The sequence below is a fragment of the Neurospora hispaniola genome, assembly GCF_033458365.1.
Source record: "Neurospora hispaniola strain FGSC 10403 chromosome Unknown B0T23scaffold_1, whole genome shotgun sequence".
In the NCBI taxonomy this organism is placed as follows: Eukaryota; Fungi; Ascomycota; class Sordariomycetes; order Sordariales; family Sordariaceae; genus Neurospora; species Neurospora hispaniola.
Genome location: NW_026944406.1, coordinates 5,911,795 through 5,937,279, shown reverse-complemented (window position 1 = coordinate 5,937,279; position 25,485 = coordinate 5,911,795). Strand labels below are relative to the sequence as shown.

Below are 25,485 nucleotides of genomic sequence, written 5' to 3'. Positions count from 1 at the left end.
AGTTTCATTTGTTGCCCGTTGAATACATGCATGCATCTGAAAAATTACCGAAAAGTGAATTAACTGGAAATTTGAAAGATGACAAGTGAATCGTCCACAATTCAGACCATAAAGTATCACTCCTCCGACTAGGCATTCCTTCTGCTCTAGCTGCCTGCTGTAAACGACTGAATTGCTGAAAACGCTGACTGAAGGAACAAAGAACCAGGGCCGTTCGAACCGTTGCTAGCTGCCTGCTATTTTTCATCCTTTTGATCATGGACCGTGATGAAAGCGGAGATACGGCCAAACGAGTTTTGGACACTACTAAGCCATTTTGTTCCAAGAGGGCATCCATTGTGGTTTTCTTCCGTCATCAGGTGCCTTTCTATCATGTACATATACATGTAGTAGCTACATAGGTATACAAAATGGTTCACTACTTGGCTATCTTTCCGTTTCATGTGCTGTTAAGTAGTAGGTTTTTTTCTTGACTTTCGAAGTACAAAAATCCTTATTTGAAGTTGTTACCCCTTTCTTCCTTTTTCACATGGAAAGAAGACTGTATCAAGAGCAAACAAATCAGTCCAACACAACTCAAACGGATATTGTGGTTCATGTCACTGGGCTCCTTTTTTCTTAGATTCTGTAAAAAAAAAGACTGCGTTACAAAACCCATACTAAACGAACTTTTCAGTGGGATATCCCGTCAACTTGCGTTCAATATGCATCAACGTATATATCCAATGGCCTAATTGGTATTTTCTTAAGTTCACTCTAAACCAAGGATTATACATTTTGAGACAAGGAAATGTTAGAGACAGGACCAAAAAAACACAACCAAGCTAACAAAAATGAATGAGTACTGAAACAAGATATCAAGGAAAGAGGGATATTTTATGCGTCCTTCATCTCGGTATCATCCTTTTCCTTCTCCTTCTCCTTCTGCTCTTCTGTCTTTTCGTCCTTCTTCTCGTCCTTCTTTTCCTCCTCAGCCTCCTTGTCCTCCTTCTTATCCTCGGCCTTGTCGTCATCAGACTTCTTCTCCTCGGTCTTCTTCTCGTCCTTCTTCTCGCCGTTTGTTGTATCCTCCTTCTTCTCCTCGTCGGTGGCGGCATCCTTCTTTTCCGCCTTTTTCTCGTCGTCGTCCTTGGTCTCGGAGTCCTTGTCCTGCTCCTCCTTCTTCTCTTCGGCCTTGGTTTCGTCCTTCTCATCCTTCTTTTCATCCTTTTTCTCTGCGGCCTCGGTCTCGTCCTTTTCATCCTTCTTCTCCTCACTTTCCTTGGCCTCAGCCTTTTCCTCACTTTCCTTGGCCTCAGCCTTATCCTCCTTCTTTTCCTCACCTTCCTCCTTAGCCTCGTCCTTTTCGGCCTTCTCTTCCTCCTCGCCTTCCTTCTTCTCACCCTCCTCCGCCTCCTCCTCCTCCTCCTTCTTCTCAGTCTTGCCCTCCTCCCCCATCTCACTCACCACCTTCTCCACTACCTTGACCGTCGCCTCGGGGCCACCGGCCTCAGCAGCTAGGACCTTGCCTTGCTTGTCCACGACAAAGACGCCGCGGGTGGTGCCCTTGGGAGCCTTCTTGAGGCCGATGGCGCCAATCAAGGCGTACGAGGGGTCGCACAACAAGGGGTAAGGGAGCTTCTGCTTCTCCTTGAAGGTGGTGTTGGCCTTTGGAGAGTCAGAGGATAGACCGTAGATGGAGAGGCCGGTGGCAGAGGACAGGGCGGTGTACGAGTCGCGGAAGAGACAGACTTGCCGCGTGCCTTTTTTTTTGTTGTCGTCATTGGTTAGTTATTGGTTCTTCTCTCTCTCTTGTGGTGGTTTCTTTTGGACGAATCCGATGATAATTGGTGCCGAGGAAATGATGGTGATTGGACAGGGAGGGGCATTGGGAACGCGTGTAAGTGGGTTTATGTATAACGCCGGAGAGTTATACCGCCCGCCCGCTTAGGAAAAAAAAAAAGATACAAGACATGGCTAACGCAGCATGCATCACAAAGGGGTGGGTGTTGGCTGGATGACGAATTGACAAATGGGAGTTGATTGAACATGAAGCCAATGAAATGAGAGGTTGCGGTGTGTGTGACGTGAGCGAATGGGAAGCTTTCTTGAGCTATCCTATCCGAGCTCTTTGTGAAGCGCAAACATTGCAAAACTCATGTCTTTCATGATGTCAAAGTGTACAAAAGCAGCGGAGAAGTGGATAACTTACAGCCAGGAGTAGAAGCCTTGGGATAAGTAAACAACACCACCCCAGCCTTGCTCTCCTCAACGAGCTTCTTCAAGCTGGTCTTGGTGCCGTCGTTGGTCTCAACCTCACCGCCAAAGTTGTCCAGATCGATGAGATCGCCGACCTTGGGGTTGCCGGCCAGAGCCGTAGCCACCTTCGCCGCGCCGTTGGCAACGGCTTCGGCAGCCGTCTGGGCAGCGGCAGTAGCGGTCTCGGTGGCGACCTCAGCGGCCTTGGAAGCGGTTTCGGCAGCCTTGGAGGCGACGTCCTCGACTGGTTCCTTGGCCTTGGCGGCGGCCTTGGTGGCTTTGGTGGCCCGCTTCTTCACCGGCGCGGGAGGCGGAGGCGGGGCCTTGCGCTTGCGAAGCTCAACGGGCATGGTGATGGTTGTCTTTGTGGAGTTTGCGCGGGTGAAGGTTGGAAATGGGAGCTTACACGCGCGTGTAAGAGAAAGGGGACAAATAGCTATAGAGAGCTGATGGTTGTGTAAGTGGTGTGGTCGCCGGATGTATGCGACCAAGATACGGTTGAGAGTTGATGAGAGAATGGTGAAAGAAGGTGAGATGAATGGGAGAGGGAAGAAAGAGAAAAGGAAGAAAAGATGGAAGAAAAGAGGTGTCGTTGTAAACAGGACAGGACGTTGAAGGTGGTTGCGCAAAGCTCCGACCAATCAGGAAGCACACGCGGTGAAGCTCGAGCGAGGAGCGGGCTCGAGAGCAGAGGAGCAGACGGGAGGCACTTCGGTTGGCAGTGTGCCTGTCTGTGTCTGTACCTGCACCTGTACTGTCTCTAGTCGCTCTGTGGGCACAAAGGAGAAGAGAGCATAGAAACAGGAAAAGAGGGTCTGGATGGAGGATGATCGCGTAACACGTCTAGCTAGGGGTGACTTGAGACACCGGGATAGTCTAAGTTGGCTGGCAGGTATAGCTCCAACAGCTGGGGTATAGCATCCAGTGAGTACATGGAACTCGGATGCCACACTGACATAACGGATGGCGTACGTACAGTTCCCGTCGTTATTTGCACACTCTGGGGCAACCTAACGTATGGTGGGTGAGTGGATTACTAAGTTGGGGTTCCTCTCTCTGGAGATAGAACATACATTATCAGTTCTCTTGTGTAGTGTAATTACATCTCGTACCCTTCAGTCCAGTCAACGTGTTGTGTACAGCATTTGACGACTCCCAAATCCTTAGGTCATGTGGACTGACGCCATGTCGTAACCCGCAAAGGGAAGAGTGGGAGGGGCCCAGGAAAGGGGAGCCGAACTGGATCCGGGGTCCCGAACTTGTTCTCGTGCTTCTCTTCTCTTTTCTGGAACGACGCGGCCGGCGGCAGTGTGGATGTTGTTGGTGGATGCCGTTCAGAGACAGACAAGACGCAAAGACTGGCCCGTGCGTCCCTCGACCAACGTCAACGTTGTCGCACATTAGCATGACAGCCGCCAGAGCTGTTCCTGTCACCTGCCTGTCAGCCCAAGCTCCCGTTTGGCAACTCGAGAGAGCATCACGAACTCCATCATCCTTGGTGGTCCCCGTCCCTCGGAATCCACACCTTGTCGTCGTTCACTTACACCACGATAACAAACGGGTTCTACAGCCGCCACCATGGCTTCCAAAGTCGTCACCGGCGTGGTCAAGACCACCGCAGGCGGCGTTGTGCCCGTCAGCCAGGTGAGTCCCCCAATTTCGCATTTCCAATCGCATTTTCACAATCAGCACACCTTCCAAGTCCCCGACCCGACTCATGTCCCTACAGTAACCTACCTACCTAACCCCCCGTCTCCACTAGTAGTGATAGTTACATACCACTAACACGTACCCTTTGCCCACCCCCTCCAGAAATACACTGTCCAATCCGTCGGCGTCTGGGAGCGCATCCGCCGCGCCTTCGCTATCGACCCTAACCGCTCCAACGGCGTTCCCTTGGTCCCCTACAACCGCAATCCGTCCCCCGGCTCTCTCGACCCCTTGGCCTACGATGATCCCGTCACCATTCCGGCCGGCGACATCGCCGACAACCCGTACTGGAAGCGCGACGCTCGGCGCAACTACCCGCGCCTGAGCGTGGTGGGCCAGGCCGAGGCTGTTGCCTTGCTCAGTGTTGGCAGCGCGAGCCACCCCCGTGTCGAGCTGGTGGGCGAGAACGGGAGCAAGCAGCTGGTTGCGGCGCAGGAGGCTGGCAAGACGGGTGGTTTGGCCAAGTACTTTGAGGGAACCGGTGTGGAGGCTGGTAAGCTTGTGTTGGCGGAGACGGGAGGTCTGCCGCCGTTGCCTAGTGGTGAGAAGCTGAGGGAGGGCGGCAAGTGGGATGTTTACAAGTATCAGTTGGCTGAGGAGCCTTCTTATTCTGAGGCGTGAGTATTTTTTTTTCCTTCTTGCTTCCCTGGGGGAAAGTGTGTTTGGGTTGGCAAAGGAATGGTGCTAACTGTAGTGATGATATAGCTACCCTTGCAGGTCGTTCTCTTAAGTGGAAGCAGAGTAAGATGAGCTTGTGAGCAGGACACATGAGCTAAAAGGGACCACAGAACCTTTGATGGAGGGATGACAACAGACATAACAAGACCACAGAGACCAGATACGTTCGGGCTGGTGTACATAGCAGGCAAGCAAGCAAGCAAGCGGTAGACGGAACGTATAGACTTTGCTTAGATTATGGCATTCGACGTCCAGAGGGAAATACGGTTTTTGAGAGTAACTGACGTTTGGGCCATGACCCAAATATGAGATTTGGCATATCTGACCCTCCAGCACTTTGTATTCTGCCCCGATTTGATATTTCCCATCCTCGAACTTCCACGTCTATGGTCCCAAGTCCCGACACCACATCCTCAGCATCTCAAACCTTTCTCTTCTCCCTATATGGCCTCATTCGCCTCCCAGTTCCTTATTCCCCCCCCCCCCCCCCCCCCCCTGCCTACCAAAAACCCAGCTCAATCATTATTCTAAACCTCAGTCCCAATCCTCCCCAAATCCACACCCGCAATCGGCGTCCCCGTTCCTGCTCCAGCCCCAGTCCCAGAACTCTCACCAGGCCCCCCAACCACCGCCGCCGGAGGATTTGGATTCGCCTTCTTCCTCTCCGACGACACCACCTCCCCCACCATCCTCTCCACAATCTTGGCTTTTCCCTGCGCCCTCTTCAGTCGATCATCAAAATCATTCACTGCCTCGTCCGTGTTTTCTTTCGCTAGCGTGTCGGTCTCGGCCAGCGCAAAGAGGGTAGAGACATGTTTTTCTAGACGGGCGTTGTTGGGTAGTAGGCGTAGCTCTTCTTTCCTTTCGGGTTTGTCGATGTTGGGGCCCAGGGTGAGGTTTTCTAGGGTATCTTCTACTTTTTGACGCTTGTCCTGACTCGAACTCTGAGTCTGAGCTTGTTGTTGTTGTTGACCAGTTTGTGATGACTGCTGCTGAAGGAGGAGATGATGGCGGCGCACGTCCTGCTTGGAAGGTAACCGATTCGCCCAGACAATGGCTCGGCCATGCAACCGGCCGCTCTGGACAAACTTCTGGAACCCCTTTTCCAAGCCGAGCTGACGGCCTTCGGTGCGGCCGGCCTTGGCGCCGTCGGAGACGCCTTGGGCGTAGCCTTGTTGGTAGAAATCTTCTTCGAGGTTGAGGAGGGAGTTCTCAAAGTCGAAGGGGTCATCGTGAGTTTGGGCTGCCATTTTTGATGATGGATCTTTTGTCGTTTGATTTGTATGGGGTTTGTGATACTGAGTTCTTAATGCGAAAGACACACAAAGTTGACCGAAGAGGTTTAATCGATTGGTTGATAGATGAGTGGTGTTGACGATATGGTGATGAAGGAACAATGAGAAGTTTTAGTGGGGTTGAATGAGAATGGTGGGGCGAAATTTGGTATCTCTGGCTTTGTAAGCTGTGGTCTGTGAGAAGTCCGACCGAGATATGGAAGACATGATTTCACCTGGAAAGGACCTCAACGTGTTGATTGCTTTCACTGTCAAGTCAAGTTCGAATCAGATATTTGTCATTCTGTTTTCATTGCTTTGATACAAGTGTGCGTGAGTTCTTGAATACTGATCACCAGTAGCTACCAAATGTACCTAGTTGCAAGTAAACAAACCCCTAATCACCAACGGAAGTTTCCCAAAAACGCTCCAAACGCCATGTCCCCATATGCCATTCGCTTTTGAGACAAACAAAACAGACTTCCAACCACTCACTATCATTTCTACCCATCAGTATTTCCTCTCCTTAGGCAACTTTTTGACCGTCATACTCTCCACATCCTTAGCATCATAATAATGCCCACCAAACTCCGTCAACCACTTCGGGTCAATCGGAATCACACTCCTCACAAACTCCTTCGTCGTCACCACCAGCTCATGATAAATGATAACCTTTGGTGGTGGGTCCATCCCCTTGACCACCGAGCTCGGGTGTACATACACCGTCATGTTATTCTTCAGCGTCCTGTATCCATCTCCGCCTCGATTTAGCCTGGCGGCATTGAGGAAGAAGGCTGCTGTGAGCGCCCGTAGGATGGGCTGCATGTTGGAGACTCCGCCACAGGTAGATGTGGACCCTTCCAAGACGCGATCGCACAGCTTGGCGAGCTGGTCGCGCACGTCACGAGCGCGGGTGAGCGAACGCTGGGTGAGGAAGTTCTCCTTGGCCCAGATGGGGGAGTAATCGGCGTCGACCCACTGGTTGTAGACATTCAAGAGCGTCAAGTGGTCGCCGCCGTCCTTGACAGTGAAGCGGGCGCGCGCGCTATCGGCGTGCACCTTCTTGTCCTTGGGGCGGAAGAACAGAGTGGCTACTTCGCCGAGCATGGACACAATGGTGAGCATCTCGTCGACGCAGCCCTCGGCCGTGGCAGCGATGAGCGCCTTGGCTAGCATCGGTTCGGCGGGGAATTCGCCCATTTGCCGGCCGACGCGGGTAAGTTGGCCGGCGGAGTTGAGGGCTCCCAAGGCGTAGAGCATGTTGAGGGACTTGATGAGGAGTTCGGTTGGTGGGGGGTCAAGGAAGTCAAAACCCAAAAGATCTTCGATACCGAGCGCTTTGAGTTGGAGGACAACGCTCGATAACGAAGTTCGTTGGATTTCGGGTGTCGGTGACTCGTCCATTTCAGAGAGGTAAGCAAATTTGGTATACAGACGGAAGCATTTTCCTGGACGGACACGACCGGCACGACCCATACGCTGGTTCGCAGCCGCTCGTGAGCACGGCACAACGGCGAGCGTGGACTGCCCTGTTGTGCCGACGGGACTGAAGGTGTTCTCCTTGACGTAGCCGCAGTCGATGACATAGACGATACCGTCAATGGTAAGGGATGTTTCAGCAATGTTGGTCGAGAAGACCACCTTTCTGGCCCCTGGTGGTGTCGGCTCAAAGATCTTGGCCTGAAGCTCCGAGGGCATGTTGGCGTAGATGGGTAGAGGTATAATTTCGGGTACTCGACCCCCCAGTTTCTTTTTGATCTCTTCTACTCGCTCGCACGCCTTGTCAATCTCCTCTTGACCAGTGAGGAACACTAGGATACCGCCCTCTGGCTGTGTAGCATGGATCTGGAACACTGTCACCAAACTGGCTTCTAGGTAGTTACTCTCTGGTGCTGAAGTGTAGTATACGTCGACCGGATGGACACGGCCGGGCACGTTGAAGATGGGCGCATCATCAAAATACGTGCTGAACTTCTCGGCGTTGAGTGTCGCAGAAGAAATGATGAGCTTCAGATCCGGCCTCGCCCTAGTGAGATCCTTGATGAGAGCTAGCAGAATATCGGTATGGACTGTTCTCTCGTGGGCTTCGTCGATCATGATGGCCGAGTAACCCTCCAGTGTTGGCGACGTAACCATTTCTCTCAGAAGCATACCATCCGTCATGTACTTGAGAATGGTCTTATCGCTTGTACAGTCCTCGAAACGGATCGAGTAACCGACCTCCCTTCCAACCTTGACTCCCATTTCATCAGCCACACGAGCGGCAACACTCATGGCAGCAACACGACGCGGCTGGGTGCAGGCAACCTTCATGCCGCCCTCAGTATATCCAGCTTCGTGAAGGTATTGGGGTATTTGTGTTGTCTTTCCCGAACCCGTCTCACCAACAAGGATAAGAACCTGGTACTCCTTGATGGCATCCAGAAAAGCATCTCGGTAAGCATAGACGGGAAGACTCTTGCGCACTTCTTGTATCGACTTGGCCGCCCTCTCGGCCGCCTCGATCTTTTCCTTTAAGATCCTCTGCTCCGGCGTAAGGCCGTCGGTGGGTTGTATGAACTTGGCCGCAGCGTCACGGACAAAGTTGATGGCATCCTCGTCCAGCAAGAAGTCGTATTCTCCGCCATCTTCACGCTCGCCGCGCGATGCGATTTGCGCCTTGGCCTTGACAGTCTGCTCGCGCTCCCACTCGTCGTATTCGGTAACCATCTTTTCGTTTCCGTACTCGTCTCTCTCGACGTGGCGCTGGTATAGAGCCTCCTCTTTCTTCTTGGTGTCGGTGCCATATTGATCGGGTAGGCGGTAGCCGTCTTGGTAGTCGTCAATGCGTGCTCGCTCCTCGGCCAGACGCAGAATTTCCCGGTTCCTTGCGAATTCGGCTTTTTCCTTTTCAGACAGCCGTACACCAGATCGCAACTCGGCCGTTTCCTCGGCAACTTGTTTCCGTAGGAGGGCAAGCTTCTCGGCCTCTCTCTTCTTCAGGTAGTCGTATCGGGACTTGAGTCTGAGATCTGACATCTTGGGGTCTTCGCGATCGCGTCTCGAGTCTGATCGGCTGTCGTCCTTGCGTGGTGATCGCGAGCGGGACCGGCGTCGGGTAGAGTCGCTGTCATCGGGTCGCCTACTCTTGTGTCGGCGCGGCGACCTGGATCGATCGCGTTTCCTGTCCCTTTTGCTGTCTCTGTCTCGGTCTTTCCTGTCGCTCTTGGATGGAGCAGCAGGCTCATCGTCCATGGGGACGAAGGCATATCGTTTTGACGCCATTGGTGTGGTGTATTTGTTCGACCAACTGCGACAGTGACTCTGTGTTTGTTGACCAGATTTGGTTGGGATGGGAGGCGAACATGGAAGCTGAGAACCTTCAGTTGGACGAAGGCATCACTGAACTGTCGACAGTAGGTAAGCACTGAAATCCTTATCTTATCGACCTGCTGCACTGTCTCGTCCCGCTACGTTCAGCTTGCCCCGGGGGGTTACACTAGGCATGTGCTTGAGCTTCAGCAACCAGGGGTTCGGTGATTCCTTCCGTCCAATCAGCTAACATGCTTTGGTAGCGACCAGGTGGCATTATCTGGTGCTGGACTGTTTATCGCCAAATGTATAAGTGGAATCTTCCATACTTCCAGGTACCTTTTTGGCCTCGACAACCTAATTCCCCCATCGTGACACTTTTCGCAGTCACCACGTCGGTCACTGACGTGGAATGCCCTCGACACTCTAGTATAATTCTAGTCGTTCTTTACTTGATCTTTCTTACCATTGATTAATCTACCTTGTTCCGGACACAGCACACAGCGACAGAAATCACCATGTGGTTCAAAAAGGGAGCCTTGCTGGCTCTCTTAACACTTGCGCAGTTTGCATTTGGTGTTGAGGACTACTACAAGGTTCTTGGCCTCGACAAGCAGGCCTCGGACAAGCAAATCAAGTCGGCCTACCGCCAGTTGTCCAAGAAATACCATCCCGACAAGAACCCGTACGTTCTCTATCTATCTCTGCCTCTCTACCCTCCCCCTTCCCGATGGTCACCCACCAACGCTCACTTCCAACAGAGGCGACTCAACAGCCCACGACAAGTTCGTCGAAGTCTCAGAAGCCTACGAAGCCCTCATCGACCCCGAATCCCGCAAGATCTACGACCAATATGGTTACGACGGCCTCAAGCAGCGCAAGCAAGGCGGCGGCCAACATCACGACCCCTTTGATCTTTTCTCCCGCTTCTTTGGTGGCGGCGGTCACTTTGGCAACCAGCCCGGCCAGCGACGCGGTCCCAACGTCGAGCTCAAAGTGGGCATCCCCCTCGTCGATTTCTACAACGGGCATACTACCGAGTTTCTATGGGAAAAGCAACAGATCTGCGAGGAGTGCGAGGGCACGGGAGCGGCGGATAAACATGTCGATACCTGCGACGCCTGTGGTGGCCACGGCATTCGCATCGTTAGACACCAACTGGCGCCGGGTATGATCCAGCAAATGCAGATGCAGTGCGACAAGTGCGGCGGAAAGGGCAAGAGCATAAAGCACAAGTGCCCCGTGTGCCAGGGAACGAGGGTAATACGCAAGTTGGCGACGGTTGAAGTGAAGGTTGAGCGTGGTATGGCCGAAGGGTCAAGGATCGTATACGAGAACGAGGCGGACGAGAGCCCGGATCATGTTGCCGGTGATCTGATCGTTACCGTCGTGGAGAAGGAGCCAAGTCCAAACCCTGAGGAAAACAACCCGAATCACCTCGACGGTATCTACTTTAGGAGGAAGGGTGACGACTTGTTCTGGAAAGAGATTATCAGCCTCCGGGAGGCGTGGATGGGTGACTGGACAAGAAACGTTACACATCTGGATGGACATGTGGTTAGGCTGGGAAGGAAACAAGGCGAGGTGGTACAGCCTGGTCAGGTCGATACGATAGCAGGCGAGGGTATGCCCAAGTGGCATGAGCATGGAGACAGCGTTTACCACCAGACGGAATACGGAAACCTCTACGTCGAGTATGCAGTGGTGCTGCCAGACCAGATGGAAAGCGATATGGAGAAGGAGTTCCGGGCGTTATTTGAGAAGTGGAGGGGGAAGATTGGCGTTGACCTACACAAGGACAGCGGACGGCCTGATCAGCCAGTGATGCATGACCATGATCATGATCATGAGGGGCACGAGCATGAGGAGTTATAGAGCAGGCGGGTTGATTTTAAATAAGATTAATGTACCGACTATATGATACATGTTAATAGATATCTCATGCCATTGGGTTTCGACTTGAGCCTGTCTCGGTGGATATTTGAGGATCTGAAAAAATCCAACAACCTTTTCGTGATGACTTCAACAACCCAAATGGTGCGCATACTTACTACCTTTGTCTGCAAAATCCTCAATCGATGGGACAAGTTGATGAAAGCCATCATGTGCTTACATAGTAAACACAGTGGCTCTGAGCCTGTAACGAGAATATCTGGCTGAGAACCGAACCACTTTCTACTTTTGCTGGCATGATGTTGGGTACATATCAGATCACCACTCGATGAACCACCGAGACGACAACCAACTGTTTGGATATTTCAGGGGTATGGCATCTCAGGGGGGCACAGCAACTGCAGCCCGGGAGCTTGGGCCATTCTCGTCCGTACCTCCATCCACGGGGGCGAATTGTCAATTGTGTGGGACAGCGGTGAACCACTGGACTGTCCACTGTTCGTCCACTGTCAAACTACCCCCTGGATGCCCACCGTTCGCCAAGACGCTCCAGGCTTGGTTGCCACTGCCTGCGGTGCGTGGAGGTGGTGTCCAGGTGGATCCCCCGCGTGTACAAGTAAACAGACAGATAAGGAGATCGGGACGAGAGTGGGCGTTGGCAGCGTGGTGCTACTGAAGAAAGTGGTTCGAGTTGGACCCTGAATTTCCAATTTCACCATCCTTCTCTCTCCTACACCTTCTTTTCCACATCTTTTTTTTTTTTTTTTCCTTGGAAAAGCTGGGCTTGTCTGTCTTTTGGGAACTTCACACGAATACCTTTTCCTCCCCACGAGTTCCGAAGGAAGCTATACAACCGACAACATATCTCGGTCATGGCCGCCTCCGCAGTAACGACGGCCACAACGGACTCGTCGTCCACGCAAAGGAAACAACAACAAAATGGAAAGCTAGACACCTCCTCCTCCTCCTCCTCTGCCAGCGCCGGCGCCGGCGACCAGAATGATGCTCTCGAGAAGGACTTCTTCTGGACTTACACCGAGGAACCGCACCGAACACGTCGTATGGCCATCATCAAGGCGCATCCAGAGGTCAGTCAGGCCACTCATACTCCCGTTTCCAACATCTTGTATACTGACCGTGTGGTTCAACAGGTCACCAAGCTCTGCGGTCCCGAACCCCTAACGAAATGGGTTGTCCTCGGCGTCGTGTCGCTCCAGTTCCTGCTCGCCCACCTTCTGCGCGACACCTCCTTCTTCTCGTGGAAGTTCTGGCTCACAGCCTACGTCTTCGGCGCCACTTGCAACCAGAACCTCTTCCTGGCCATCCACGAGATCTCCCACAACCTGGCCTTCCGCTCGCCTACCGCCAACAGGCTATTTGCCATTGTCGCCAACTTACCTATCGCCGTGCCCTATAGTGCTTCTTTCCGGGTACGTTTACCTCCTCTTTACCCTCCCTCTCTCTCTTTCCTTTTCTTCCAGTGTATATTACCAGCATACAACTAACGCACATCTTACACAACAGCCCTACCACCTGACCCACCACAAATCCCTCGGCGTCGACGGTCTCGACACCGACCTGCCCACCGCCTTCGAAGCCCTCTTCCTCGACTCCATCCTCGGCAAAGCCTTCTTCTGCACCTTCCAAATCTTCTTCTACGCCCTGCGACCCATGGCCATCTACCGCGTGCCCTTCACCTGGGTACACTGGCTCAACCTGACCATCCAGCTCTTCTTCGACTACGCCATTGTTTTCTTGCTGCCCGACTCCCTCTTCACCGCCAATTCCCTCCTCTATTTCTTGGTCAGCTCCTTCCTCGCCGGCAGCCTGCACCCCACGGCAGGCCACTTCATCGCCGAACACTACGTCTACGAGAAGATCACGCCCGAAGCCCGCAACCCGGACAACAAGATCCCCGTCCCGGAGACGTTCAGCTACTACGGCCCGCTGAACTGGGTCACGTATAATGTGGGATTGCACAACGAACACCACGATTTCCCTGCGATCCCCTGGACGCGGCTGCCCAAGCTGTACGAGATCGCGTCCGAGTTCTACGAGGGGCTGCCGCAGCACCGGAGCTGGACGCATGTGCTCTGGCAGTTCATCTTTGACGAGGAGATTGGTATGCGGTGCAGGGTCAAGAGGAAGGTTGGCGGTAGGGTGGTTGGTGGCGGAAGTGTTAGCGCGAAGCAGCAGCAGCCGCAGAACCAAGCCAAGGAGGCCGGATGGGGGGATGATGAGATTGAGGCTTAGACTTGGAATTCTGTTCCTCCTTGACTCTTGTCTAAACTTGGGGTAGTAGAAAAAGTGTAGAGAAGTTCCTGTATGTACATGTACGATGAAATGAACATAGGATTGAAACTACAGAGGTATCCAGATATCTGGGTTTAGTTCGCTTGGGATTTGTTGAAATGGGTTCGGAACATCCGGCTTGGTTGGACTGAACTATACACGGATACAACTAAACCAGTTAACAAATAGCTTTCCAGTATAGACATACATTACATACATACATTAATGAGCATGATACCAACAAACAAACAAACACAATTGTGCATATACTTACTTGCCTCAACATATCTATGGCACCAAAGAAAATAAACTGGCTGTAGGTATATCTATTGGACTTGTTCGTCAGCTACAGTATCGATGGACGATGACATCCAAAGCTCCCGCCACGGTGAGCATGGGTAGCTATACCCCACACAAGGATGACCCATGCCACCTATCAACCCCACAGCAAAGGAAAAAAAAAGAAAGAAAAAAAAAAAAAAAAAAACAGGAAAAAGAAAAGAACAACTTCACAAACTGAAGACGCATTTTCGAAATCTCGATCCACCCAGGGGTCGAACCTGGAACCTCCTGATTCGTAGTCAGACGCTCTGCCATTGAGCCAGCGGACCTCTTTTTCTTGGTTATTGTTGATTATTGATATCTTTTTTAGATATTCATCTTATGAGTATGGACAGTCATGGTCATGCTCCTTCAGCAAAAGATCCGAACATGATCAATGATAGTACACTGCATTCCATCTTTCCTTATGTTGTTCTTATCTGTTCTATATTCCATTTGTCTGTCTGTCTGTCTGTCTGTCTGTTCGTCTGTTTGTGTGTGTGTGTGTCTGTGTGTCTGTTACATGTGTTGTGATATACCATACCATACCTGTGATACATAATAATAATCATAAAGAACAAAAACAAGACGACGACGATGATGATGATGATGATGCATCTGCTGCTGCCCCGTGTACCCAACCGACCGATCCATAGCGGCGCAAGTAACCCATAGCATGAAACCCAAAACCTAGCCAGCATAAGAGGGGAGCAACAAAAAAAAAAAAAAAAAAAAAAAAAAAAAAAAAGCCATACCACAGGTGACTACCTTGATTCCATGCGTTTCATGCTTGTTGTTATGACAAGAATAGTGGAAAAAGAAGAGTCTTTCCTCTTGTCGACTGAAAGTGTAATATCGTTTCGTTGCTTCATGCTCATCCAGACCTCGACTAAACCAACATGACCCTCAACAGCCGTATCTCTCATACATTCCGTGATTCCATACCTATAACCGTGTTTGACAGAGATTACAAGGGCCGTCGCTGCTGCTGCTGCTGCCCTACGCTTAATGCTTCTTGTATTTCTGCATTATCACACCAGTCAGCACAAAATCACTTTATATCCCAATTCAGGAGGGGAAATTGAAACTCACCGCCTCAATCCTCTTCCGATGATTCGGATCCAACGCATTCGTCGCTCCCAACAACGTCTGCCCAATCGCCTTGGACACTCCGATCGCCGGCCTAAACAAAATCGTCGGCGCCTGCATCAGTACTGCCTTCGCCGCTCCCTGTGCGCTCGAGCTCTCCATCACTTCAGTGGGCACCGCGATGATCGCGTCTCTGGCAATCGCAATATCCCGAGACAAGCTGGCGTAGGCGCCACGCATGCCTTGCATGATACCTAGCGGTTGGTCGGCATAGAGACTGATTGCCTTGGGTGTGTGGTGGTCTCCAAAGTCCTCTTCGTCCCAGACTTCGTAGTCTACCCCGGCTGGTACGCCGGCAGCGGAAGAGGATGGACCTGCGTGGTTGTAGTTGGGTGGGTTCTTGGCCAGCATGCCTTCTGCGCCCTGAAGGGCGTATTGAGTGCCAATGGCGAGTTTGGCGCCGAGTTTGACGACTTCGGTGCCCGTGGTTTTTGCGAACGCCGTAGCTCCTTTACCGATGCTGCGGAAGATTCGTCCGTCCTTCTTGTACTCCCGGATGGGTATCTCAATGAGGTCCTTGAAGCCCGAGCCGGCATTAACGAGCGAGCGAACGGGCGCCACGCCGGCAAGGACACCAGGAAGTTGAGTCGACTTGACGTCGGCGGTCCAGATGTCGTTGAGCTTCTTGCCCAGCTTATCAAATCCGGAGACGCCATAAAGTATAACATGTCTCAACACCAGCCTGGAATCCTCAAGGATGACAAAGTTCATAAATTCTGTCGTGTGACCAGACCTCAGCCCGGCATAGTCAACCCGCTTCGGCTTGAAGTCCAACCGCACTGGCACATCACCAACCTCGCAGCGCTGAATAAACGGTACATCGCTCGACGATTGATGGATAGGCTGCGTCTCATCCTTGAACTCAAAGAACCTCGTGATAAAGTCCAAAGCATCCTGGTCAACATGGAGTCTCAGTGGAAGGATGTTAACCTTAACCACGAGCTCCGTAGCCGGCAAGTCTGGGACAGGCTTGACATTGAGCACCTCAAGATGGACCATGTGCTTACTAAGCTCCCGTTCGCCCGCGTCGATGTCGTACATGGCGAACTTCTTCCATGTTGAAGTCCGGATGTGGTCAAAGACGTCCAAGTCGTGGATGCGAACATCGATGGTATTGATGGTCTCGTTGCCGGGTGGGAAGGTCACCATGTCGATGTTGACGCCCTTTAGTTCGAACGTGATCTTGTGGTTCTTGCTGCGGCTAAGCTTCAGCGTCTTCCCCCTCGGCCGCGATTGACGGTGTCCTGAAGCGCGGACAGTTGAGGTGGTGAAGGCCGTGGTGGCGACGGACTCGGTTTCGGTGGTGGTGTCCTGATACTGCAACTCCTGGTTTATAGCCCGTCTAAGGTTGCTTGGGTCACCGTTGGGTCCCACCGCAATATATATGGAGTTAAACAAGCAGTCATCAACGACCGATTCTTCGTCTCCTTCATCCTCATAAGTGTGACGGTCAACTCGGGCTTTACGTTCGTACGCCTTAGCCTCCACATCCTGGACCGCCTTGGTGATAATCTCCCTGGTGCGAACCCAGTCGTAACCATCATACAAATTCCAGATGACATGAACATCCCGAACGCAGATGACGAGAGGGCTCTTGAAGACCTTGGCATCACTCGACTGATCGTAAAGGTTTTTCCTCGAGTTCCAGCGGAGCGTTGTGTTCTTGACTGGTTCAGAAGAGAAGTAATTCTCCTGAATATCCAAGTCACTCTCACTCTGGCTGCTGGCCGGAGGCACGTCAAGGTTTGCAGTGCTAACCAGCATGCCGTCATTCGTATTCTCCACCTCAATATCGCCGAGTAGCGAACTGTTCGTAGCATCGAACAACTCCTCCGCGACACCATACCCCTCTGACTGGACTTCGAGATGCTCCGTGCTTCCTATGCCATAGTAGTCATCATCGTCTTCATTGCCACACTCGATGCCCTGGGCACCCGCAAAGTCATTGTCAAAGTCATACTCGCCCTCCGCTCTTCCAAATGCGTCAGGGGTAATAGATGCGAACAGATCCTCGACAGGCAACACGGACGTCCTGTACTTGATTTCCTTGCTAGGGGGAGTAGGTGGCGTGAGTGCGTTGGCCAACGAGATGAGCGTCTGCGTTGAGTCCGCACAAGTCTCGAGAACAAGCAAGTCATCGCGGACAGACACCTCTATGTGGGATTCCCCATTCTCGTCTTTGCCAACCTTGACGACGGCTTTTGCAGATGATATCTCGCAAATGCTGACGAATCCCTTGCTGCATAGCTCAAGAGCCTGAGGAGTGCTCATAGCTGGAGCGCGTCCTCGTGCGTTGATCTGAACGTCTTGCAGGGTTTTCACATCATCAATGAGAAGAATGCACGCCTTCTTCAAGGTTGCTGTAGCGTCAAGCGTGCTGTCCTTGCCCGGTATGGCTTCCAGATGCGAGTCCGCCAGTACTATGGCCAGCTTCGAATCCTGACCGAGAGGATTGAGGCCAACAACGCAGTCGCGGAAAGCTACATCAAGCTTGATGGGCTTGAATTCCTTTTCCACCACTGGGCTCTCTGGCGTATCTTGTCTCCTTAGCGCAGCAGTCGCCTGGCCTCCAAGGTTCGCAACAGACGCAGCCAAATTGGCCTCAAATTCCTCCGGAGTGGTGTCTTCCTGAATGAGCCCCAGTACGTCCATAATTGTCGGTACCCGGTAATCCACATTTAGTCCGAACAACTTGATCTTCAACACCGGTTCAATATCGTCGATCATGCGCATCATCAAGACGGGCGCCTTTGAAGAACCCGGAGCATGGGCAGTGGAAGTGCTAACCAGCTCCTCCTCGATCGGGCTGTTCTCGTTCCGATTGACCGTAATACCGCCTACCGCGACAGCCACCAACGATGGCACCGTGATCTGGGCGAGCTCAAGGTTTGTCAAACGCGCGTTAACAACTCCGAACCTGCCCTCAACGTCGACTTCACAATCCACGTTTGTGACCTGCCCAAGCGTAAGCAGCCCAGGCCTGTCATCCTCGGGCAGATACTTTGCGACCGTCCCTAGCTTGGCAAGGTCCTCCACCAAACTCGGGATACAATCAAGCAAAGCCAAGTTGCCCGCCCTTAATTTAAAGTTCTTAACCTCTAGCCCAAGAACTGCCCCCTTCCTCCTCTGCCTTAGCAGAGTATCCACCATAATCTCATCCTCGTCCTCGTCGAACTTGACCTTTGAAGGAGTAATAAGCTCAAGAAGCCGTTCGAGGTCCCTGGTCCGAGGTGTCAAGATGTAGTCCAGCCTTGTACTATCCAACTCTAGTACGACTGGCGCTCTAGCATGGGAATTCCTTACGTAGGGCCCGGAGAGCCTGATCGTTTTAAGCACAGCAGCAATTGCCTCTTCGCGGTGCACGAGCTTGAGAGCGCTCGTGTTCAAGACTGCCCTGCAGTCTTTGCCGATCACGTCCACGTGCACGCCATTGATGCGTACATCAATCTTGTTCCCTGACCGCTTCTCCATAGGATCAATCGGGGTTTCGAATCGGACGCCCCGCGTCTTTTGTGGGGGCTTCGCTGGTACCTGTACTGCCTTTGCTACGGAGTCCTCTGACGCTCCCATATTGAGGAAACCGCTCAGCCCCCCAAACCAGCTGAAAGTCTCGTCTAACCTCTGTAAATCGAGCTTTAGGTAGAGCGGTAGTGTTTTGACGTCAACTCGAGTCACGTCTGGCGTAATGGTGGCCTTGACTGCGATATCCTTCCCAACAGATAGCATATCAACAGTTGCTGTGGATTGGAACAAATCAGCCTCGCCAGTGAACGAGACGATGGCCTCATCGGCATAACCGAACGCGAACTTCTCGATGCTGACGTTTACTTCTGTTTGCGATCCGGACTGGTGCGTAAAGGCGTTCAAGTTCGTAAGACTGGCCTCAAGGAGGACATCTGAGCCGAAATCGGGTTTTTGTGTCTCGTATATCCTCTTTGCAGAGTCGGCCACACCAGTCAGCTCCTCCAGAAACTGCATCGTAACCTGCTCCAAGCAAACCTTGATGTCAGGTAAAATCGATTCGGTACTTGAAGGCTTGACTTCTGTCGCCTCGTCTGAAGACCCTTTGAACGCTTCCAGGAGCCGTGTAACAACCATAGCGAGCAAGAATCCCACTGACGAGTCGAACCGGAGTGTCAGAGGCTTGAGAACAATTTCGATGGCCTCATCCTGGCGATCTTCTTTCAGGTTCTCTGGGGTTAAAAGCGTCGACTGATCCGTAGTACTACTGTGAAATGATTGGTGAACCGAAAACGCTCCTGGAAGGTTAGGATTTGACTTTGCAAGATTGGTGACTGGTGCCAGAACCTGCCTTCTCGTTGAAGGAACATAGACAGATATGGAGTCCAATGATACGATCTCCTTTACCATCCTCGTAATCCCGCGTGGTGTGGAAGTATCTTCATGCTGTGGCTCATAACCTTGGGCTGTTGGGTTTTGCTCGGGTATAGGTGTTGGGCTAGCCAGTTCCGAGACAACAGTGGTTGATGATTGCGGTTCACCTGCGACTGGATGGGTGGTTGAGAGGTCTCGCTCGGAGGCTGACTCCCCCCCTTCCGATTCAGCGCCCCAACCTCCAGGCATATAAGCTCCTGGCATCAGTGTCGAATGAGCATCAGACAAAGCGCTCATGTACATGCTCTCAGCCTCCTCGTGACTGTAGAGATGTGACTGTGCGAGGTCCTCCGTATCAGCGCTTGGCGTATCGTCGTCCGACCGTACCGAACTGGCAGACGAAGAAGGCTCAGAGGGAGCCGGAGACACAGCACCAGAGGGCATGGTTTGAGGTTGAAAACTTGTTGGAGGATGAAGAGAAGGTTCTGATCGGATTCCGCGCTCGTAGGACGACCAAAGTTCCGGCTGATGTTGCATGATAGCTGAGTTGGCATGGTCCTGGAGCATTGGTGTGTCATGTTCTTGGTACATTGAGGCCCTCGGTGTTGAGAGAGGCGAAGATCCAGCAACATTCTCTTCGGCCTCTGGATGCTGAGTGTCGCTCTCATACGGAATATGCAGAGCATCTTCGCTATCTCGTACTTGGAATTGGCTCTGTGCAAGCATATTCAGGGCTTCCATCTGATCTGGGCTTATGCTCATATCCAGGCCCCCCATTGATGACTGCATCGAACCCGACATATCACGTAGTGTTGACGGTGCATCATGAGGTGCTGATCCCTGTGGTTTCACCAAGGATTGTGCTGACTGGGTCGGCAGGAGAGAAGAGAATACGTTCGCTTCCGTGATCAGGAATGCCCGGAGATTGTCCAGAAGAATATGACGCTTGCCCTCCCTCGGTACTATGGCAGGCGAACCGTCTTTTTGCTGTCCAGGTGCTGTGACTCCTTCCGCAATGACCTCGTCTAACGCCAGCTGAAACGTAACAAGTTCTGTTGTCGAGAGACCGGGTTCGACGGGTACTTGCATGTCGAGTTGGAAGGTGACCTTGTGGATTCGGATCTGGAGCCTGTCCAGAATGCCCTGCAGGAAATTGGTCAAGAACGTTGGTAGCGACAAGCCTTGACCAGTGCCGAAGGTGGCGAAGGAGCCATCGTCATCGGTTTCGGAGTCGCTCATGGACTCTGATAACGCCTCCTGTGCTTCCTCGGCAAGAGCCTTTTCCAGCCGTCTCTGCTCGTCAGTCGGAATTTCTGTCTGCAGAAAAGACTGAGCTAGGTCGGCGGCAGTTGGCACAACCTCGTCGCCGTCCTTGTGTGTTCCCTTTTTGGTTTTGGCCGTTTGTTCATCCTGCTCTTGCTTGGACGCCACCCGTATCCGAGTATCGACACCTTCAACCTCGACTATTATTGGACTGTTGTAGATATCGACCGGTATTGTGATGCGGAGTAGGAGGACTTTGGCCTTTTGGATCTTGAACGTTGGGGGAAGGTTTGTGAGGGCTTCAAGTTTCTGTCAAGGGAGCGGCAGCAGGTGGTTAGTACGAAGGCAGAGTGGAAGGTGGGAGTCGAAACATACGGATAGAATAAGTCCAACATCACGAAACTCTAAAACAGTATTTCGCCCAATAGCGAAGTTGAGGTTGTCTAGATCAAGCGCCTGGGAGTCGAGGAGGTCTAGGCGCGCTAAGACGAAGCGAAGCAACTGCTTCGGTAGAAGCGAATTGACGAAGGACCGATAAAAGAAAGACATGGTTTCGTTCGTTCGTCTGCTCGCTCGTTATTATGTTTGGGTATCGTAGGCGAGTACTCGGGGAACGAAGTGTGAAGCCCGCGGTTGTCGTAAGAATATGCCGACAGGGTTGTCAAGGGTAGTTATGGTAGTAGTTCCAAGTGTAAAAAGAAATGTACAAGTCTCGATGCCGAAGTCGGTTGGCTAACGGCGCCCAACTTCTTCAAGCGAATGTCAAGACAGAGTGAGATGACAAGCCTATGGGATATCGAGCGAGGATGACGAAGGGGACTGGATCACTGGAGAGCGTCCTCCAATGACAACAACCATCCAACAGGAAGCCGAATAGCGGTATGGACGAGGTAGCGCAAGACCGGGGAGGTCATGGTTGAGCGGCGGGCATCGCTTGAGTTGTTGTATGTCTAACTAGCAGTTGGTCATGGAGATATGGATGGATAAAGGGCTGTGAGGAGGGGCGTGGTTCGGGTTGTGGTTGTCTAGTAGGAATACCTAGGTAGTAGTTCCAGGTCGGCTGCCTTATCCGTTTGTTGATAAGATAACGCGAAGCCCGGCGCTGGTGACGTTCACGGAGGGAGAGAGGGGACTGAATGGAGCCTGATTCGTTGTCGTCGTTTCAGGAACACGGTGAAGCGGCAAGAGATGCGTCGGCGTGATCTAACCAAGTAAAGTCCTCAAGGCCGTGACTCAACCGTGACTGAACAACCTAGGTACGTAGGAAAAAGTGGTTGTAGTGTACAAGTAGGTAGGGAAAGAAGAAGGGTGATAAGAAGGATGCGGTTGTTGAAGAAATGCGAATGTGATTGTGAAAGTGAACACCACCGTGACTGGACCCCAAAGGCGAGCAGATGGACGGGAAGAATGGAACATGCAATGTCCTCCGCTTGTAGGTATTGATTGGCAGTGCGACTTTCACACTGATCGCGCGCTGTGTTCCAGTGTTGAAAAGTCGTGGAAGCATTGGCGGGGATGCACCACTAACTACCCTACTACCCTACCTAGGTACTAACTGCATCAACCGGGCCTCCGTCACCACCTATGGGGGTTCTGTCATCGGCGTCCGAAGTGGTGCAAGCACAACACAGGTCGCTGCACCTGTAGTAACAGTATGTAAGCGATCCCTGCCCGGAGCCGAGAAGAGCCATCCACTAGTGTACTCCCGCCGGCTGGGGTCACTGCCTAGGTAGCTACCTATGCCGGGGTGCTGAGCCAACCCCGTGACAGCCCGGCCTCAAGGGGGTCAGTAGGTAGGTATCGCCAATCAGTTGACCTTTTCCGTCCATTTATTGACCTCCCATCATCTTGGGCGGTCTCTTCTTCTTCCAACACCATGTGCTGGTCGGTCACGGTGTACTAAACCACACTATGTAGCTTGGCCGCTCATCATGACCATCACACATTCGCTTCCGGTTATTATCAACAGAGGGGCTATTTCAAGTTAGAACGTCTTGTTGGAGTGGCGAAGAACTTGTTTTTCTCTTCTTCAACCAAGGATGCTGTTCTGATACCAACACAAGGGACACTGACCCTACTCAGAAACTGCCCTCAAAACATTACAAAATATTGCCTACCCCAAAGTATCATCATAATTGACAGTTATCGCTGCGTGTCATTGGCAGTTTGTAAGGTGTTTTGGTGTTGGGCATGTTCAGACCGTCTCTCATACTATGTATACCTACCTAGGAAAAACAAGAACCCCGCGAATTCACTGCCCGTGAGACTGTAGATCTATCTCCGGTTCCATCCAGGCCCTTTCCCAACCCCAAGTGCTCGGCCAATGTGTCAACAGGTGGAAATCACTGTGTAAGCGCTGCATCAAGGGAAAAAAAAAAAAAAAAAAAAAAAAAAAAAAAAAAAAAAAAACTGACGTCGCCATGACTTGTACGTACGCCTATCCACCTAGTATAGACAATATTTACCATGTCCAAACGTCGCACAGATTAAGTTGCAATGGTCAGGTATCACTCAAGTGCCCGAGGTGACACAGATTCCGCAACACCGCAACGCCATCGAAAGATGATCTTATCTTTCAGACCCCAAGTATCTTGTGTACCCGCCACCTGGAAATCGTATTCCCAACCTTCCCACCTCTGAATCTATCAAATAAGAACCGCTATCTGTACCCACAAACCAACATATCCCAAAACTCCTGCCGGCTGAACCTCATCTCCAAACCGTCATACACGTTCGTTCACCTAACACCCTCATCCTCATCTCAAAATCAAACAGCCGCCTCCCTCTCCCCAGCACCAGCACCAGCACCAGCACCGGCAGCAACCCCCCTCCCATACCCCTCCGCAATCCGTCTCGCCACATCCTCACCACTCCAATACGCCCCCGTCACCGTCCCCAGCGCCACAAACGTCGCCGTATGTTCGCCCGCCATCCACACCCCTTCCTCCGGCACACCATGCCTCATGGCCAGAATGTCCTTGTCCCCTTCCTGCAGTCCCACCTGGAAATTACAGTAGCTCCCGTTACCCGCCAGATCATCATGCAGCCAGTCCGTGGCTAGACACCCGCTCGGCTGGCAGTTGGGGTCGGTGGGGCTGTAGGAGGGAAGGAGGGAGTAGTAGGGTTTGAAGAAGTCGTAGAGGAATTGTTGAGCCGCCGAGTTTTGGTCGGAGGGGATGGAGCCGTTCTTATCGGCACTGAACTCGGCACTGGAGGAAGTGGAAGAGGAAGAAGAGGAAAGGGAGCGGACCTTGGAGGTTACGTACTCGGACTCGGCGCCGTAGATGTAAAAAAGCAGAGTCGGGTGGGCGACGGACGGGTCGATGGAGCCGAGCTCGACGATCTCGTTGGTCCAGCGGGAGGGATTGGTCGCGGAGGCGTAGGAGGGCGAGAGCCATTGGCAGAAACCTTTGACTGTGCGGTTGTTCTTGTTGTTATTGTCGTCGTTGTTGTTGTTGTTGGAGGCGTCGGGTTCGAGCCAAAAGGCTTTGGGAAAAGAGATGTAGACTTTTTCGAGACAACCGTAGCCGATGCTTTGAATGGCGGTCGTTAGGCGGGGAGGGAGTGGGGGGTGGAAAGCCTGGAGGTTTTGCTTGAGCCAGCCTAGAGGGGTGGTGAGGACGAGTTCGTCGAACTCGTAGTATTGGTTGTCGGTTGTTTTGACTTTGACGGTGTTGCTGCCTGTGCTGGACTTGCCAAAGATTTCAGCGACTCTGGTTTGGAGTTTGATATCGGCACCGCCGTCTACGACGGGGGCTACGATCTTTTCCATGATTTTCCGGTAGGTGCCGGAGCAAAAGAGGTTTTCTGCTTCTTGTCAGTCTCGTCCAAGTTTGGGGGTAGACAAGTTCACATACCTCCGTCCAGACACTCCTCCAGCCAAAAGAACTTGAGGCTCTGTTTCTCAACAGGACTGCCCACGAATGCGCCCCATAATTCTGCCATCTGGAGCACAATCTTCCTTTTCCTTGCATAATCCTCTTCTGTCTCCGGAATCTGCTCTGCCACTTTCTCTTTGAAGAAATCCAACAGTGATCGGTTGCTGTCAATGTCGGCACTATGCTTGTCCGAGTACTGAAAAGCCTCCGCAATGATATTCCACATTATCGTGGAATACCTCTCGCTGTCCTTCACTGGAAGTATATCGCCGTGTTCATCAAACACTGCTGCGTCGCCGTCCCAGTTCGTCGTGATAGTGCCTGTTTCCTTGGCGAGCTGAAAGATGGAGTTTTCTTTCGTTCCATGAATCCAATTCGCTCCCATGTCCACAAAATGGCCGTTGGGGAGCTTTTCTTGATATATCCTTCCGCCGAGACGGTCTCTTGCCTCCAGAATGGTGACTTGGAAGCCGAGTTCGAGTAGATAGCCGGCGCTCCGCAAACCCGCCATGCCTGCTCCCACAATGCCAACATGGGGTCTTTTTGTAGAATCCATTGTGCCAGACTACTTCAACGTGAGTATATCTCGAATTAACGGAATTCCTGGGTTTATGTACCTTGAAAGAACTGTTCAGAATGCTGAACCGACTCGACAACTTGTCAAAACCGAAACTCGAGACTGTATGTAACCTGGATGATTTCAAATCTTGATATATCCTCGAGGTGCTCTTATGGGAAGCACTAGCAACGGACATGGAGTAAGCATCCATCTTGGTCGAAGGTGGCGAAGCAAAGTGGCAAGAAGTTATTCAAGCCAAGTGAGGTTTAGAACGAGGTCAGAACGTTGAGAAGTGTTGTTATTAAGACTGGTGGAAGAGCTGTCCTCCAAAGTCGAGATAGAACGATGTCGAAAATATAAATAGTACGCCTTTGGCGGTGTGATTTGTGATAAGTGAATAAATGAAGCGGTCAATCAACCCGAGCATATATAGACAGCTTGAAGGTCCAGTATACTATTCAAATCTCATGCGTTGACGCATGAGCTACTCAGTGGGATTTCGTCGACGACAGTGAGGCTGCGTGCCTTCCCCATCCCTTGAATGTCTGTGATGTCCAACCGGAAGACAGCCGAACATTACTCGAAGGGGTATCATGAAACCAGC

General features: G+C 52.0%; 9 protein-coding genes and 1 non-coding gene across 10 annotated transcripts; 3 read left to right on the top strand and 7 right to left on the bottom strand.

Annotated features, from left to right (window-relative positions):
* Positions 1–876: 876 nt before the first annotated feature.
* B0T23DRAFT_425622 (uncharacterized protein) lies at positions 877–2,588 on the bottom strand (the record flags this gene model as incomplete). The annotated part of the gene is made up of 2 exons (XM_062839920.1): positions 877–1,742; positions 2,192–2,588. 2 exons carry the CDS (start codon positions 2,586–2,588, stop codon positions 877–879), a joined length of 1,263 nt encoding a protein of 420 aa, XP_062697889.1.
* Positions 2,589–3,540: 952 nt separating this feature from the next.
* Positions 3,541–5,105, top strand: B0T23DRAFT_331199 (NADH-ubiquinone oxidoreductase 21.3 kDa subunit). The gene is made up of 3 exons (XM_062835722.1): positions 3,541–3,882; positions 4,051–4,565; positions 4,654–5,105. The coding sequence occupies exons 1-3, from the start codon at positions 3,817–3,819 to the stop codon at positions 4,676–4,678; spliced, it is 606 nt and encodes a 201-aa protein (XP_062697888.1). The 5' UTR covers positions 3,541–3,816; the 3' UTR covers positions 4,679–5,105.
* An 18-nt stretch (positions 5,106–5,123) lies between these two features.
* On the bottom strand, positions 5,124–6,023 carry B0T23DRAFT_371870 (uncharacterized protein). The gene has a single exon (XM_062836678.1). The coding sequence runs from the start codon at positions 5,874–5,876 to the stop codon at positions 5,154–5,156; it is 723 nt and encodes a 240-aa protein (XP_062697887.1). The 5' UTR covers positions 5,877–6,023; the 3' UTR covers positions 5,124–5,153.
* A 159-nt stretch (positions 6,024–6,182) lies between these two features.
* B0T23DRAFT_371869 (P-loop containing nucleoside triphosphate hydrolase protein) lies at positions 6,183–9,282 on the bottom strand. The gene has a single exon (XM_062836677.1). The coding sequence runs from the start codon at positions 9,162–9,164 to the stop codon at positions 6,411–6,413; it is 2,754 nt and encodes a 917-aa protein (XP_062697886.1). The 5' UTR covers positions 9,165–9,282; the 3' UTR covers positions 6,183–6,410.
* A 248-nt stretch (positions 9,283–9,530) lies between these two features.
* B0T23DRAFT_331192 (uncharacterized protein) lies at positions 9,531–11,165 on the top strand. Its single transcript, XM_062835721.1, has 2 exons — positions 9,531–9,876; positions 9,953–11,165. Exons 1-2 carry the CDS (start codon positions 9,710–9,712, stop codon positions 11,064–11,066), a joined length of 1,281 nt encoding a protein of 426 aa, XP_062697885.1. The 5' UTR covers positions 9,531–9,709; the 3' UTR covers positions 11,067–11,165.
* Positions 11,166–11,728: 563 nt separating this feature from the next.
* Positions 11,729–13,618, top strand: B0T23DRAFT_410060 (sphingolipid delta4-desaturase). The gene is made up of 3 exons (XM_062839392.1): positions 11,729–12,172; positions 12,236–12,514; positions 12,609–13,618. The coding sequence occupies exons 1-3, from the start codon at positions 11,957–11,959 to the stop codon at positions 13,335–13,337; spliced, it is 1,224 nt and encodes a 407-aa protein (XP_062697884.1). The 5' UTR covers positions 11,729–11,956; the 3' UTR covers positions 13,338–13,618.
* A 297-nt stretch (positions 13,619–13,915) lies between these two features.
* B0T23DRAFT_t31 lies at positions 13,916–13,987 on the bottom strand. Its single transcript has one exon. It is a non-coding gene; the product is annotated as a tRNA-Arg (tRNA).
* On the bottom strand, positions 13,937–14,438 carry B0T23DRAFT_38817 (uncharacterized protein). Its single transcript, XM_062837734.1, has one exon. The coding sequence runs from the start codon at positions 14,396–14,398 to the stop codon at positions 14,123–14,125; it is 276 nt and encodes a 91-aa protein (XP_062697883.1). The 5' UTR covers positions 14,399–14,438; the 3' UTR covers positions 13,937–14,122.
* Positions 14,439–14,702: 264 nt separating this feature from the next.
* Positions 14,703–20,993, bottom strand: B0T23DRAFT_392759 (uncharacterized protein; the record flags this gene model as incomplete). Its single annotated transcript, XM_062838027.1, has 3 exons — positions 14,703–14,720; positions 14,790–20,753; positions 20,820–20,993. 3 exons carry the CDS (start codon positions 20,991–20,993, stop codon positions 14,703–14,705), a joined length of 6,156 nt encoding a protein of 2,051 aa, XP_062697882.1.
* Positions 20,994–23,091: 2,098 nt separating this feature from the next.
* B0T23DRAFT_38795 (uncharacterized protein) lies at positions 23,092–25,205 on the bottom strand. The gene is made up of 2 exons (XM_062837719.1): positions 24,302–25,205; positions 23,092–24,251 (listed from the first exon to the last, which is right to left on the bottom strand). Exons 1-2 carry the CDS (start codon positions 24,876–24,878, stop codon positions 23,212–23,214), a joined length of 1,617 nt encoding a protein of 538 aa, XP_062697881.1. The 5' UTR covers positions 24,879–25,205; the 3' UTR covers positions 23,092–23,211.
* Between the last annotated feature and the right edge of the window lie 280 nt (positions 25,206–25,485).